The sequence below is a fragment of the Mustelus asterias genome, chromosome 26 (assembly GCF_964213995.1).
Source record: "Mustelus asterias chromosome 26, sMusAst1.hap1.1, whole genome shotgun sequence".
Classification (NCBI taxonomy): Eukaryota; Metazoa; Chordata; class Chondrichthyes; order Carcharhiniformes; family Triakidae; genus Mustelus; species Mustelus asterias.
The window spans coordinates 27852462-27870161 of record NC_135826.1 but is presented as its reverse complement, the minus strand read 5'-3'; the positions used below and the strand labels follow the sequence as shown (position 1 = coordinate 27870161).

The 17700-nt window shown below is 41.3% G+C and overlaps 1 protein-coding gene across 12 annotated transcripts in view; it reads right to left on the bottom strand.

Moving 5' to 3' along the window:
• The window catches only part of LOC144479533 (casein kinase I), a 109778-nt gene that overhangs the window by 41272 nt on the left and 50806 nt on the right, over positions 1-17700 (bottom strand). For all 12 annotated transcript variants that reach the window (XM_078198326.1, XM_078198331.1, XM_078198327.1 and 9 more), the window contains 2 exons: positions 9876-9916; positions 3996-4065 (listed from right to left, as the gene is read on the bottom strand). In XM_078198326.1, the coding sequence (XP_078054452.1) occupies positions 3996-4065; positions 9876-9916 (111 nt within the window). The remainder of the gene's footprint in view (positions 1-3995; positions 4066-9875; positions 9917-17700) is intronic.

The window sequence follows — 17700 nt, the reverse complement described above, 5'->3', positions numbered from 1 at the left end:
TTCCCATCTCAGTGTAACCGTTAAAACCCTCACCCAATCCTTTGTTACCTCTCGATTCAACTACCCCAATGTTTTTGCTGGCCTTCCACAAAGTTGACTTACTCAAAACTCTACTGCTTTGTTCTAACTTGAGTCACACTGACCTTCAATGATCATCCCTGTGTTTGTAAAGTTACATTGCTTCCCAGTCTAACAACACCTCTATTTTACAATTGCATTTTCAAATCCATCCACAGCTTTGCCCCTTCCTATAGTACCAATGGGTCTTGCTCTTTCAATTGTGGCCTCTTGCACAATCTAGATTCATAGAATCCCATTCAGGCCCTATTCCCATCACCCCATGCATTTACCCTAGCTAGCCCCCCTGACACCAAGGGTCAATTTAGCATGGCCACTCCACCTAACCAGCACATTTTTGGATTGTGGGAGGAAACCGGAGCAGCCGGAAGAAACCCACGCAGACATGGGCAGTACGTGCAAACTCCACACAGACAGTGACCCAAACCGGGAATCGAACCCGGGTCCCTGGCGCTGAGGGGAAGCAGTGCTAACCACTGTGCCACCTTGCCGCCCTAGATTGCTCTACCGTTGGTGCCTGTATCTTCAGTGGCCTAGACCCTCGACTCTGCAATTCCCCACTAAATCATTTCACCTCAGCCTCCTTAAAACTTCACTCTTTGACCAAGCTCTTGGTCCCCTGTTGTAATATCTGCTTAATTGGCTAATTTTCAAATTTTGTTTGATAACGCTATTGTGAAGTGTCCCGGGTTGTTAACTATGATAAGATGCTGTATTAAAACCAATTATCATTGAGAGTTTACAAAAAATAGATTCTCAGAGGATATTTTAAACACATTATGGATAAATTCAAGTATTATATTGATTCAGTTCCTTGCTGGATCATTTGAGTTTTGTATATTAATCGTAATTAAATGTAATCAATCAAATATTTGCCATGGGCTATCTTGTGCCTTTTGTTACAAGACTGGAAAATAATTGGTGGGGACCCCTGGTGACCTCATGTGTATCATATATCGCAATTAGAATTGTTCATTTTGAGCATGTTATCCCATACATGCTATGAATAAGGACACTTCTTTTGTATCACACAAGGGACTGATAGGAGAAGAGAGAGAATGCTAAGCATAGCATTTCAGGAGTATTATAATTATTTTACTTTCTCTCTAACCACTGGTGATAATAGACTCCATGTGTAACCTGTTAGGTAGTGTCTTCTGTTAATTCTTTTATTAAAAACAAACTACCCTGCAATAAAACGTGGAGGAAAGGACAAAGAGTTCTAAGGTTACTTGGAGCAAATGCCTGTAAGCATACAAACAACTTCCAGAGAATTGAAAACAACATTTACAGAGAAACAATTCAAATTGATGCAAGGGAACACGTGGCAATTTAGTAATCAACGGTGCTAAATTTATGGCTGTAATGAGCACAGACCAGAGAAGAACTAATAAAAATTACAATTCTGGAAGCGGATCACGAGGGGATGAAATGTTATAGAAAACAAATAAAATTGTGGAAAAAATTAAAAAGGTGAAGCAATACATGGAATATTTGAAAGGACTTTTATTTAGGTTGCAGGGGGTAGAATATCCCAGAAACTCAACGTTTAAAGTTTTAAAGTTTATTTATTAGTGTCACAAGTGGGCTTACATTAACACTGCAATGAAGTTAGTGTGAAAATCCCCTAGTCGCCACACTGTGGCGCCTGTTCGGGTACAGAGGGAGAATTTAGCATGGCCAATGCACCTAACCAGTGCATCTTTTGGATTTTGGGAGGAAACCCACGCACACATGGGGAGAACTTGCAGACTCTGCACAGACAGTGGCCCAAGCCAGGAATTGAACCCAGGTCTCTGGCGCTGAGAGGCAGAAGTGCTAATTACTGACATCATGCTGCCCCCATCAATTAGGAAAACAGAGTAAACTGACAAGAATGGAAAGGGAAGTCATGGAAAGTATTAGAAAGGTGGATGGACACACAATTCTAAAATGTACAGGCAGGCACTTTGTTTGACTCTAATTTTTCCAACCGAGGAAAACCATGGTTTTCAAGTTTTCCTTCCCAAAATAATTTTGTCAACCTCCAATATTGACAGAATCCGTACAGTGCAGAAAGAGGCCATTCGATCCATCAAGCCTGCATTGACAACAATCCCACCCAGGCCCTACCCCATAACCTCCTGGTATTTATCCTGCTATCCCTTGACACTAAAGGGCAATTTACCAAGGCTACTTCACCTAACCTGCGCATCTTTGGACTGTAGGACGAAACTGTCACAGAAACGGCGAGAATGTGCAAATTCCTCATAGGCAACCCAGGCTGGAGGCACTGGTGCTGTGAGGCAGCAGTGCTAACCACTATGCCACCGTACCACCCATTGAGATCCATCTGATCCATCATTACTTCACAACTTTGAACATACAGATGGCTATTTTTCCCCCAAGCAGAAAGCTATTAATCAGGGCCAAACAAATTTTAAGTGTCGAATTCACATGAAAACTGGAGTAAATCACACGGGTTTTTTTTCTTTTTTTGTGGTACTTCAAAGAAGAATTGCCCACACTCTGTACATTGCAGAGTGTCTCAGTGTGATTCACTCTAGAAATCAGTGGGTCGGGCCTATCCCCAGGGCATAGCGCTGAACGGGCCACTGCGCATGCGCTGATGCCTCAGCGTTGAGATCAGTGCATGCGCAGTGGCCCGTCTGCTGGCCTCCCGATTGCTGGCCAGCCCTGCAATCCTTGCAACGCCGGCTCTCTCACCCCCCAACACCCCAATCGCGAGCCCTCCCGAACATTCCTGGGCCAGCCCAGACTTCCAGCACCTCCCCTCCAACCAACTCTCCCCCCCCTCCCCCCCCCCACCCCCCCGATACCAACCCAAATCACTGGCCTCCCTCTCTCCCTAACTGCCCACCCCCTTAGCTCTGCCTGATGCCAAAGTGCCCCTAGACATTAGCATTTTGCCCTTTGGGCATGTCGGGGGCCCAGACTGGCACTGCCAAGGTGCCAATGTCCACCAGACTCTCTGCTGCCCCCCCCCCCCCCCTCCGGGCACCAGACTCTCTGCTGCCCTTGCCATCCCTTCATTCCAGCAAGGTTGGGCCGCCAGCTCCTCGAAAGTGAGATGTTAGCGGGCCCGGTAATACCATTTAAATTAGAATTTAATTAATAATAAATTAGAATCCGGGGCTGACACTGCCAGATATCGGACTCTGGGAGATGCCATTGGGGCTGGATACCCAGCAATGAAATTAGCGCAGCGGGACAGGAGAATCGTCCCCCAGACCTTTGGGCTTTCCTCATGGTAAGTCAGAGGAAAGACAATTCCTCCTCTGCCTCCAATTTATGACACTGCCTTTTTGTCCAGTCTTTGTCTTCATAGAAATCATAGAAACCCTACAATACAGAAAGAGGCCATTCGGCCCATCGAGTCTGCACCGACCACAATCCCACCCAGGCCCTACCCCCATATCCCTACATATTTACCCACTAATCCCTCTAATCTACGCATCCCAGGACACTAAGGGGCAATTTATTTTAGCATGGCCAATCAACCTAACCCGCACATCTTTGGACTGTGGGAGGAAACTGGAGCACCCGGAGGAAACCCACGCAGACACGAGGAGAATGTGCAAACTCCACACAGTGACCCAAGCCGGGAATCGAACCCAGGTCCCTGGAGCTGTGAAGCAGCAGTGCTAAGCACTGTGCTACCGTGCCACGTACTGTATCCACTACAAAGTCCATTGCCAAGCTGCCGACTCGAGGGGAGTTACTCTGGGTTCAAAAGCTTTCCCTTCCAATAAGAGTAAATACAAACCTCTGGACAAGACCAAATGTTCAGAAATCAACATTTTTTAAAAACGAAAATAGCCAAGATATTAGTTGGTAAGCTACAACTAGACAAAGGACAGGCATTTCCAAACAACTGCCTCAATTATGAAACAATTGTACATGCTCTCATTTCTTACCTGCATTGCCTAGCTGTTTGTAGAATCTGTACTCCAAATGAAGTTGTGGAGCCCTGGATTTTATAGGTTCCTAGGATACATGCAAAATAAATAATATTGGTAGCTTTAGAATTTGTTGAATGTAACAGTTTTCATATTTCATTCAAGTGATAAAGGATAATTTAAAGACTTGAATTTGCCAAAGCAGGTCAAATTAGTTTGATTTAAAACTTCAATCCGCTACAATTGTGACAGAACAGTCAAGTTTCTCCCTTTTACATATTCCAAGAAGATAGAATTTTTTTCCCCCAAAAGGCAAATAAATGCTGGAAATTAATCACCTGTGACTATAGGCAAAGCCAACTGATTGACAGCAAGAGTACAGCATTTTTGCTCTCGGTGCTGAATAAATTATATAAACAAAGCATTAGCAATAAGAGAACCTGTTCAATAGCAAAGTGAACAATATGTCCTACCAGTATGCTATGAATCAGCAGTGACATAACAGGTTTAACCTCAGGTGATTATGAAATGAATTGCTGAGGAACAATAAGTGTTAGCTGTGACTGGACAACTGAACTGTCTGGTGTACTGAAAGGCTTTCATTTAGGAAGTTTATAAAACAGTTTAAGATAAACTGCCCTTAAAGTATTTTAATCCACATGGACCGATAATATTTGCATCGTCATAGTGCTCAGTAGCTTCCTATGCATTATTCAATCTTTACAGACTGGCCTGATGGTGTGGTATTTGCATATTTTTTTTAAAAAGAGTACAGTGAGCATCCCATATGATCAAAATGTCAATTAGTGATTGCAGTTAGAGGTTGTTGCGGGTTTAATCCATAACCTGCTAGTCCAGAGATTGCAATATAGAAGTTACAGATTTCAGATCTTGGGATAATTGGTATTCTTGTGGAAAATGCCTTTCTCCATGAACATGGAAGCTTTGGGAAAATTCTCAACTATAATACGACTTCTAGCTCAGAAGCAATTAGCTGAACAAAGTATTAAAGGAACTCTACCATTTTGTATCCATTACACTCATCATCATAAATCACTTCACATTTAATTTGATTAATATAGGAATTTGCCAACTGTAATTGTCCATAAACCTTTTTAACTTTACTTTCCTCACGTATGAGATAAAAACGCAGCTGGCAATTCAAGCAACTGCTTTAATTAATCATTACTGCCAAACAAAAAAAAAGTAAAACCATCGATGCTCTTATGAACAGGGATTTGCCATCAGCTCCACTTTTAAAAAGTTTTCTCATCATCTCCCCTCAGTTTCCCCACCTTACATCAGTGAGCCAAGATCGAAAACAGAGCGAGGTAAAACACCGAGCCCCCACATCTGCACACTGGTAGCCATAACCATTCTGCTGCTGAACATTTACTCAAGTTAAAATATATAATTATTAATACTGTTCTTACAGACACAGGAGAGATGACGATTAGCTCAGGGGGCTTGTAGTCTCTTGTGTATTGGTAGGAAAGAAAAAGGCCACCTGACCTCTCAATCCCATTTTGTTTTTGCGGGAGCGTGACACCATTCAAGAATAAGTCATTTTTAAAATGAAATACAGCAAAAATGAAATTCATATTACAATGTTAAGTATGCCTGGGAGTTAGTCATTTAGGACCATATAGTAGGAGGAAGTATACAGAGGAGCACATTTTTAGGGAAATTATAAAGAGGTGCAAGAACTATTAATAATGAGGGTTTCAATTATCCTACTATAGATTTGTAGAGCAATGGTTAGAAGGGGAAGAGTTTCTGAAATGTGTCCAAGAGAAATTTCTTGAGCAATACATTTCCAGTCAGACGAGATTCTGGTTAATGCAGTGGATCAAGTGTCAGTGAGGGGACATTTAAGGAACAGTGATCATGAGGCTGTGGAAAAGGGAAAGAAGCAATCGAGTAAAAATATCTAATTGCAGGCTGATTTTAGTGAGTTGAGACATGATCTATTCCAGGTAAATTGGAATCAAAGATTGGCAGGCAAAATTGCATCCAAACAAGAGGCAGCCTTCAAAATGAGATGGTTCAAGTTGAGGTACACCTCCATGAGGTGGGGCAACCAAAGCCAGAACTCCCTCAATGACAAAACTGAAAGAGTAAAATGAAGTGAATAAAGGGGCCATATGACAGGTGGTTGTTATACAGGAAAGTTCAAAGGGGAAGTTAAAAGCAAATAACAGGGTCAATGAAAGAATAGATTGGTAGCTAACATAAAAGATCTAAAAGTATTTTACTGGCAAATAAACATTAAAATGGGCAATGGGGGGGGGCTAATTAAGGACCAAATAGGAGTCATAAGCATGACTAAATGAACACTTTGCATCTGTCTTTACCAAGGAAATGCTACCAAAGTCATAATATAAGAATGTGTGATGGGCTAAAAATTGATAAAGGTACAAGAAAGTTCATCTGTGCTTGATGATTCACGAGGACTGGATGAGGTGCATCTGAGGATTCAAAAGAAAGTAAAAAGATGGAAACTGTAGGTATTGGCTACTTTCCAATCCTCCTTAGATATACAACGGTGGTTTCAGAGGGCTGGAGAATTATAAATGTTACACGCTTGTCCAAAGAAATTGATATAAGGAAAAAACTCAGCAGCTATTGACTAGTCACTTCAAGCTCTGAGTGAGAGAGAGAGAGAGAGAGTGTGAGTAGCAAGTGCAGGGAGGGGATTGCTTTAAGAAATACTAATCTGGAGCAAAATTAACTGTCACTTACACAATGTGCACTAATTAAGGGAATCCACTATTGGTTAAAGACAAATCATGTCTAAATAACTTCTGCTTTTTTAATGAAGTAACAGACAGATTTAATGAAGCTGATATGGTGTACATGAACTTTCAAAGCCGTTTGATGATAGCCCACATAAGTTTATCAGAAGCCTGTGGAATAAAAAGGGACAGTGACGACATGGACACAAAGTTGGCTGAATGACAGGAGAGTAGCAGTGAAAAGTTGTTTTTCAGACTGGACAAGGGAACATCATTGTATAACTTAAGGGTCAGTACTGGAAACACTTTTTTGATCTATATTATTGACTTGTACTTTTGGTGTACAGAGCACAATTTCAACATTTGAAGGCGACAGAAAACTTACCAGTATAGTGAACTGTGATTTTTTCAAAAATTTGATTTGTCACATGTATTAGTATACAGTGAAAAATATTGTTTCTTGTGCGCTATATAGACAAAGCATACTGTTTACAAAGAGGAAAAGGAGAGGGTACAGAATGTGTTATAGTCACAGCTAGGGTGTAGAGAAAGATCAAAAACTTAATATAAGGTAGGGGAATAGTGAAAGACTTCAAGAGAACTTAGACAAACTGATGGAATGGGCAGTCAAGTGGGAGATGCAATTAATGCAGAGAAATGCTAAGTGATCCAATTTAGAAGAACAAGGAGAGGCAATTTAAACTTCAGGATACAATTCTAAGGCGCAAGAAGATGTAGAGAACTGGTGGGACATGTGTACATATCATTGAAGGTGGTTGGGCTGGTTGAGAAAGTAGCTAAGACGGCACACGAGATCCTGATTTTTATAAATAGAGGCATAGAGTACAACAAGGTGGTTATTAACTTTTATAAAACACTAGTTTTGCCTCAACTGGAGCAGCATGTTCAAAGCTGTGCATCATGCATTAGGAAGGATGCAAAAACTTGAGAGAGGGAGCAGAAAACATTTGCACAAACATTCAAAGGATGAGGAATTTCAGTTTGGTGGATAGATTGGAGAAGTTGCGGTTGTTATGCTAGAGAAGGAGAGGCCGAGAGGGAATCAAAATCTTGAGGTTGGCAGAGTAGCAAGAAACTGTTCCCATAGCATTAGGGTCAAAAACCAGAAGACAAAGTTAAAGTGATTGGCAAAACAACCAAAAGCATCAGAAGGGAAAACTGTTTTTTTTTTAAAGAAACAAAGCGAATGCTTGGCTAAAAATAAAGTGGTGGAGGCAGATTCAGTTGTGGTTTCCAAAGGGAATTGAATAAACACCTGAAGGGAATAAATTTTCTGGGCTACAGGGAGAGGATCTGGATGAGTTGCTCTTGCACAGGGCTGGCACCAACTCAACAGGTTGAATGGTTACAACATAGTGGGCAGCACAGTGGTAAGCACTGCTGCCCCTCAGTGCCAGAGAGCTGGGGTCAATTCCAGCCTCGGGTCAGTGTGGGGTTCGCACGTTCTCCGTGTATCTGCATGGGTTTCCTCTGGGTGCTCCGGTTCCCTCCCACAGTCCAAAGGTGTGCAGGTTAGGTGGATTGGCCATGCTAAATTGCCCCTTAGTGTCCCAAGATGTGTGGGTTGGATGGATTAACCATGGTAAATGTGTGGGATTGAAGGGGTTGGGCAGGAGAGAGGGCCTGGATAAGATACTCTGTCAGAGAGTGGGTGCAGACTCGATGGGCCAAATGGCCTCTTCTGCACTGTAGGGATTCTATGATTCTAGAAGATCACCATTCTATGATTCAATCAATTGTTTTCAGGAAGGACACTCAAAAGGACAATTTTTAAAAAGATGTCTTGGGCAGCTCCGATATGATTGCAATTAATCATACTGCCTTAACTGCCCTGAACTACTGCAGATGGAAGGTTACACTTAGAAGTTTCATGATGGGTGCTGACATAGTGTGGTACTAGAATCAAGGCCATCCTATTCAGGAGTAGCAGATTCATTCCCAAGTACAACTAGGTAGGTTTATGAAGGCAGTTTCTTTTCTTGGTGCCAACTTGGGCAGCATGGTGGCACAGTGGGTGAGCACTGCTGCCTCACAGCGCCAGGGGCCCGGGTTCACTTCCGGGCCTCGGGTCACTGTCTGTGTGGAATTTAGATATTCTCCCCGTGTCTGCATGGGTTTCCTCCGGGTGCTCCAGTTTCCTCCCACAGTCCAAAGATGTGCAGGTTAGGTGGATTGGCTATGTTAAATTGCCCCTTAGTGTCAGGGGACACACTAAGTGTTTGGGGTTATGGGGATAGGTCTTGGGTGAGATTGTGGTCGGTGCAGACTCGGTGGGCTGAATGGCCTCCTTCTGCACGATAGAATTCTATATTAAATTGCCAGTTTTAATTACTTCAGCTCACATGACACAGGTTGATTTGAATGCATGATTAGTAGATTACAAGTCCACTATCAGAACTGGTCCATTTTCATATTAGAGTATTTTCAGCACTGAACAAGGTGCATAACTCCCCAAGTTTTTCAAGAGCATCATCTGACAAAATTAAAGCAGATTTAAAGCATTGGCATGTTTTGAAAATATACCTGCACATCATATCCCGAAAAACATTTAACACAATTTGATTACCTATATTGCATAGAATATTGTTTTATAACTAGGCAGAATAATGTCACATTTCCTGCCAATGGTGAAGAATGTGAGGGGTATAATATTCTAAGGCATTATAAAATCATGCTTTTAAAATGAAGAATAACCTTAGAGAGTTTTACAACATCAAATTGAAAGTACAAGTGTGGTTCATCAGCATCATCCAAATTTGAAAGTACATTATGACCCTGAAATCATTTCTAGTCAAATTGTTCTTTTCTTAAAAAAAGGAAAAAGAAAATGAGGAAGTTTAATTTTTTTTTGCAGTGGAACATGCAAATTATCAATTCATGCTATCTTATCTGTAGTAATCATTGGTTTTCCTTTACTGTGTGCTAAGTATATATGCTCAGTACACATTAAACAATGGGACAGTGGATTTTCAGCCTTTCCTCTCATTCAAACACATTGTTTGGTATAGGTGTGCAGTTTTCAATATCTAAATTAAGTTCACCGGTTGAGGGGTTTAGCATTATTGCTGTTATTTACAAATATTGCTGTCTTAATGTGTGGAGGTATGTACCCAGGTATGTATGGAAAATAAATACAACTTACCAGTTTGATGGCCACATATTCATTTGTGTACAAATTCTTTCCTGGATAAAACAGATGAACAGAGCAATAAGATAAAATAATCTAAAAGATAATTCAATAGCAATGCATTACTGCTGTTAATTCAGACTGACATGCAAATTTCTAAATGTTCCAATTGTAGGGAAAAAAAACATAACATTCAAATGATGGGTGCAGGTTTAGGTTAGTGTTTCCTTCACTGCAATTCAGCAAAAATTGAACTGAACAGCACAAAAGTTTACAGAAGATTTAAACAAATTATATCCCACGCAAATCGAGTTTCCGCAATTGTTTGTGCCACTTTAAAAAACATTGCCCACGCTCCCAAATCTAATTCATTGTGAATTTCCACTAATTACACCTGCTGATTGTTGTTCAAGAAAACTCTTAATTTGAAGCTTTAAAAGAAAATGACACAAGGACAACAGTAAACACGTTTTGCAAGTTTGGTCTGGATTTTACCGTGATAATCATAATGAGTCATGACTGTGCAAAACCGATGACAGGAACCTCTGGTCATCAACATGTGCAGTTGAAACCAGGAATCTATACAAGTTGCTGGCATTGATTCCCCACTCTCCACAGGGTGCACTATTAATATACACAGACGGACATCTATAAAAATCACCACATTTACATAAACATCCACTTTTAAAATAATAATTATTTAAAAGTTGCACCTCAAGGTATGATGTGTAACTGGATTTTTAAGTGTGCTAGATCAGAATTACTGATTAATGATCCCTCTGGCCCTGAAAAGCTAAATGTATACTTGTGGAATGTTTAATTTCACAATTCTATGGATGTTTGTTCACAATGCAGCTTCTACATTAATTCCACGTGTATGGACCAACCTTCGTCTCAATATCTGTGAAATTATACGAATGAATGAGGAAACTTGCTTGTTGCTTCTTGGTTTGCTGAATGTAATTGGCTGCTTCGCCAATTTTGGTTTGAAGCCATTATCGTTATACACCAGGAGATCCCCTTTAGATGCTACCTGAATGAAATTAATGTCAGTAAAAAGGAAACCTATTCTCTAGAGCTTGTTACATCTTTGTGGGCGGATTACTTTGGAGGTCAGTGGCATGCACCATCATTTTGCCACCAACAGCAAATTCCAGGCAATATTTTTACACTACCATACAGCAATATAACTAGTAAATAATTCTGTATAGTTTTTCAAAGCCATTTTCAGTTATTTAAAACCAGGCAGCGAACTACACAGATTAAAATGCTTATTTTGCAATAAACCCATTTTCACTCGTTAATAAAACTGTACAAAATTACCACCTTTTAAAATTCTTTTGAAATTAAAAGGTTTGTGTAATTATGGTCTAAAACACTGCCTGGAGTGTACTGATTCATGATGGATTTTACTATCGCAGAATGCAAATGCATTTGACTAGAAACTTGGTGAAATATGCTTCTCAAAACAAGCTCATCTTTGAGCCCAATCTACACCCAGATTACAACAGCACCCAAAACCAAATCTCTGTTGTGCACAAGAATAAATACTGGTAATAATTTCAATATTATAGAACATCTGTTTGGTCGTCTTCTCAAAATACTATTTGCAAGTGTGGGAAAGAACGTCCCAGGGTCTTGGCCAACAGTTGCCCAGTAGCCAACAAATTGGATGCCATGTTCTGAAGCTATAACAGTGAAAGCATTTCAAAAATACATTATTGGCTTATAAAATGTTCTATAAGTTTAAGTTCTCTCTAAGTTATGTCAAGGGGGACTATTCTAAAATTATCTCTGGTCTTCGTGAAATTAGATCTGCAGCCATATCTATGGTCTTACCTTCCTCATTGCAAAATAATAAGTTATTGGTAGGAGTGCAAAGGATAAATCCAAGGTTAATACTAGAATTACAGGGACAGGAGTATGAAGGAGGTGAAATTCCTTTGAAAAGAGTGGCGATTTAAACTAAGATTTAATATAAAGACTTGTAGAATGTCGATTTAGATAAATATCCGTGTACAAAATTCAATAACCAGGGCTCATGGTTTCAATTTAACAATGGCAGGAGTGTCTGGCTAGATTCACAAAGGAGACTACAAAATTCCTGACAGTGAACAGGACCAGAGTTAATAGGATTCAGTGCATTCTTGTGAGGAATTGTATTGGTCGGCTATCTTCCCTCAAACTTGTCACCATTTCTCAAAACAGCAACTTATTTAAATCTTTGCGGAGGCAGCTCATATACAAAATAAGGTAAATAGCTGACATCTTATATTGAACAAAGTACACTAAACAAAATATCCCCCACAATACAGTAATTTCATGCTATGCAAGTTCTGCATTCAAGATGTATTATTTTACTTTACTGTTTATTGCATTCATGTTTCCAGATGAAATTATATACATACAAGGATGATAAAAATGCCTTCTCATTTGACTTGATAAAAATCGCTAAATTGTGGAAAAACAAGCCAACTCAAACTCAAAAAGAACAACATTGGAAAAATAAACTTCTAGGGTACTGTTATTACTAAGCCAAATTCAAATCATTTTTCTTTGACTTGCATCTGAAAAAGAAAATTGTTTTAGCTTCTGAAATATCAGTTTTAGTCTCTAATAAAATGTTAGTGATAAATAAAGTTTATATATTTCATTGAAATAGGTCAAAAGATCAAGTTCCCAGATGTTGGCTATTTTAGTTTCTAACTTGTGGTAGTGGGGTTCAGAGAACGAATGGTAAATTGAAATTTTACTTTCTATATTTTTGTTTAATCTTTGCAAGAATATCAAAAGTCACGTTTTTAAAATTCTAAATTGTTCCACCTCACAAAACTTTCCTTGTGGCCTTGAGTTAAAAATAATAAACTGTTACTTGAATAAAAGCTAAACATTTTCAACACTTGTTCCACAGTTTCGGCACTTGCGACCAGTGTTTGATCCTGGAAATAATTTTACGTTAGTTGCGTCTCCATCGGCAATTCTAGTTTTTATCTTCACTGTTAGCTTTAGTCTTTTGCTTCAGAGGAGGACAGCAAAGTCCGCAGGGAAGACGAGCAAACTGACCACAACACCATGTTACATGAGTCGACTCAAATGGGCAGGGGTAAAAGGCAATGTAGGGTAATGGTAGGAGAAATATAGTCACGGGAATTAGATACAGTTTTCTGCAGCCATGACTGGGAGCTCCAAAGGTTGTGTTTGTTGACTGCTCGGTGCCACAAATTCAGGACATCTCTTTCCATGATTGAAAAACTGGAGGGGGCGTTGGGACGCAATCCAGTTATCATCATCAATAACAAACATTGGTAAATTTAGGGACAGATTATTAGATCTAGTTTAATTCATTATCTGAACCATGTTATAGTTATAATGTAACCAATGATAACATGCTGCGAGGATCAGCTGACCCGGTGGACAATGTAACCAATGGCAAAGTGGTGTGGTGGTCAGCTGACCTGGATAGATCAAAAGCAGATGGGGATTGTGGGGAATATTTGTGGCTAAGGGTGTTGCCCAAGTGGTGGTGTAATGAAGTTTCTTTATTAAACTATTTCTTTGATTTACTTTGTGAAGTTAGTTCTTTTACTGTTGGCAACTGGAGTATCCTTACTGCTGGATGAACAAATCATGTTCAAACTGGTGCGGGACAAGCAAATTAGAGAGCTGAACATGTGGTTAAAAGGAGTGATGTGGGGCACTGGCAGCGGTATTGGAATCGAAAGGAACTGTACTGTTGAAATGGATTCCACATGAACTGGGTCAGTCCTAGCAGAAAAGGATAAACAGGATAGTCACTAAGATTTTAAACAAATAAATTTTGGGGAGTTAGGGAGGGCTCAAGTGAGAAAGGCAGTCGGATCATAATTTTAAAAACAATCAAAAGGGAAGGAAGTAGAGCAAATGTCAGAAGTTGTGCTTTTTAATAGGAAAACTAAAAGTCGTGAAGAAATTAAACCAGGAAAGGTAAATTAAAAACATGCATGTTAAACCATTGGCAAAGGAGAATAAGGCGCAAACTGAATTAATTGAAGGTGCAAATTCAATTTGGAGGATATAACATGGTAGCCATTACCGAGACTGGGAACTACTTGGGTTTATAAGGTGTTTGCCAGATTTATCCAGTCTATAGGAAAGATAGGGAAAATGGTTGAGAGACTGAAGTAAATCTAAGTCATTAATGAGAAAATTGCTTCAATGTGAAGAAATATAACAAGGTAAATCAGGCAGTGAAGACTTTATGGGTAGAATTAAAAAATAGAAAAGGATTTAATAATATAGTGGGAGTTGTGTATAGGATCCCCTGTAGCTGTTGCAAATTGTATAAACACAAAGATTACAATGCAAAGGCAGAGTGGTCTTGAATTTTCACAAAGACTGGGATAAACAGTGGTGAAAGTAGTCAAAAGCAGTGAATTTCTTGTGCATGTCTGGGATAGTTTACTGCAGCAACATGTCCTAACGTCCTAAAACCAACAAGGGAGTATATCGTGCTAGGTTCTGTAATAATTTAGTTAACAGCTGAATGGTGCATGAACAAGTAGTCAATAACGATCATAAGATGTAACAGCGAGGATTGTAGATAGATCTATGGATGACTTAAGGGATGAGTCACAGGCAGCCTGCAGTAAACCAGACAAATCTGTTATTTTTTATAAAATCATAGAATCCCCACAGTGCCATTCGGCCCATCGAGTCTGCACCGACCACAATCCCACCCAGGCCCTACCCCCACACATTTTACCCACTAATCCCTCTAACTTACGCATCTCCGGACTCTAAGGGGCAATTTTTAACCGAGCCAATCAACCTAACCCGCACATCTTTGGACTGTGGGAGGAAACCGGAGCCCCTGGAGGAAACCCACGCAGACATGAGGAGAATGTGCAAACTCCACACAGACAGTGACCCAAGCCGGGAATCGAACCCGGGACCCCGGAGCTGTGAAGCAGCAGTGCTAACCACTGTGCTACCGTGCCGCCCACGGTAGATTTTTAAAAAAAATCTAGAATCCCTACAGTGCAAAATTGGGAAATTGGTTGAGCAGCAGGAGACAGAATTAGCATCATGGGCAGGTACCTTAATTGGTAAAATGTGTCTGGGGCTTCAACAATTCAATGTGGATAGAAAGCCACATATCCAAATGTATTAATGACACAAAAGATGGACAGCATTGTAAGCAACAAAAGATGGAATTACAAAGCGATATTGATAGGTTAAGAGAATGGGCAAAAATGTGGCAAACTGATTTCAACTGAAGCAGATTTCAACTACAGTCATCCATTTCAGACTAAAGGAAAATAGGAAAGGATTCTTCATAAGAACATAACATAAGAACATAAGAAATAGGAGCAGGAGTAGGCCATCTAGCCCCTCGAGCCTGCCCCGCCATTCAATAAGATCATGGCTGATCTGACGTGGATCAGTACCACTTACCCGCCTGATCCCTATAACCCTTAATTCCCTTACCGATCAGGAATCCATCCATCCGCGCTTTAAACATATTCAGCGAGGTAGCCTCCACCACCTCAGTGGGCAGAGAATTCCAGAGATTCACCACCCTCTGGGAGAAGAAGTTCCTCCTCAACTCTGTCTTAAACCGACCCCCCTTTCTTTTGAGGCTGTGTCCTCTAGTTTTAACTTCCTTACTAAGTGGAAAGAATCTCTCCGCCTCCACCCTATCCAGCCCCCGCATTATCTTATAAGTCTCCATAAGATCCCCCCTCATCCTTCTAAACTCCAACGAGTACAAACCCAATCTCCTCAGCCTCTCCTCATAATCCAAACCCCTCATCTCTGGTATCAACCTGGTGAACCTTCTCTGCACTCCCTCCAATGCCAATATATCCTTCCTCATATAAGGGGACCAATACTGCACACAGTATTCCAGCTGCGGCCTCACCAATGCCCTGTACAGGTGCATCAAGACATCCCTGCTTTTATATTCTATCCCCCTCGCGATATAGGCCAACATCCCATTTGCCTTCTTGATCACCTGTTGTACCTGCAGACTGGGCTTTTGCGTCTCTTGCACAAGGACCCCCAGGTCCCTTTGCACGGTAGCATGTTTTAATTTGTTTCCATTGAGATAGTAATCCCATTTGTTATTATTTCCTCCAAAGTGTATAACCTCGCATATATCAACGTTATACTCCATTTGCCATATCCTCGCCCACTCACTCAGCCTGTCCAAATCTCTCTGCAGATCTTCTCCGTCCTCCACACGATTCACTTTTCCACTTATCTTTGTGTCGTCTGCAAACTTCATTACCCTACACTCCGTCCCCTCCTCCAGATCATCTATATAAATGGTAAATAGTTGCGGCCCGAGTACCGATCCCTGCGGCACGCCACTAGTTACCTTCCTCCAACCGGAAAAACACCCATTTATTCCGACTCTTTGCTTCCTGTCGGATAGCCAGTCCCCAATCCACTTTAACACACTACCCCCAACTCCGTGTGCCCTAATCTTCTTCAGCAGCCTTTTATGGGGCACCTTATCAAACGCCTTTTGGAAATCCAAAAACACCGCATCCACCGGTTCTCCTCCATCAACCGCCCTAGTCACATCTTCATAAAAATCCAACATGTTCGTCAAGCACGACTTTCCCCTCATGAATCCATGCTGCTTCATAATTGGCAAAAAGCTAGAAAGAGCGGAGGTCCAAAGGGACTTGGATGTCCAGGTAAACAAATCACTAAAATGTCAGGAACAGATACAGAAAATAATCAAAATCATCGAATCCCAACAGTGCAGAGGCCATTTGGCTCACCAAGTCTGCACCGATTCTCTGACACAGCATCTCACCCAGGTCCTATCCCTGTAACCCATTTACTATAGCTAATTCATCTAACCTACACATCTTGGGACACAAAGCAGCAACTTACCACGGTCAATCCACTTAGGCTGTATATCTTTTGAACTGCGGGAGGAAACCAGAGCACCTGGAGGAAACCCACATAGACATGGGGAGAACATGCAAATTCCAGACATCAGAGACAGGAATCGAACCTGGGTCCCTGGCACCGCGAGGCAGCAGTGCTAAACACTGTGAAACACCTGATGGAATTTTGGCTTTTATACCTGGAAGAATATAGTACAGGGAGATAGAAGTCCATGGATAGACCTATACAAACAGGGTCTATACAAAGTGGTTAGCACTGCTGCTCACAGCGCCAGGGACCTGTGTTTGATTCCTGACTTGGGCCACTGTGTGGAGTTTGCACGTTCTCCCCGTGTCTGCGTGGGTTTCTTCCGGGTGTTCTGGTTTCAACAAAGAACAATACAGCACAGGAACAGGCCCTTCGGCCCTCCAAGCCCGTGCCGCTCCCTGGTCCAAACTAGACCATTCTTTTGTATCCCTCCATTCCCACTCCGTTCATATGGCTGTCTAGATAAGTCTTAAACGTTCCCAGTGTGTCCGCCTCCACCACCTTGCCTGGCAGTGCATTCCAGGCCCCCACCACCCTCTGTGTAAAATATGTCCTTCTGATATCTGTGTTAAACCTCCCCCCCCCTTCACCTTGAACCTATGACCCCTCGTGAACGTCACCACCGACCTGGGGAAAAGCTTCCCACCGTTCACCCTATCTATGCCTTTCATAATTTTATACACCTCTATTAAGTCTCCCCTCATCCTCCGTCTTCCCAGGGAGAACAACCCCAGTTTACCCAATCTCTCCTCATAACCAAGCCCCTCTATACCAGGCAACATCCTGGTAAACCTCCACGTCTTTCTGGTAGTGTGGCGACCAGAACTGGACACAGTATTCCAAATGCGGCCGAACCAACGTTCTATACATCTGCAACATCAGACCCCAACTTTTATACTCTATGCCCCGT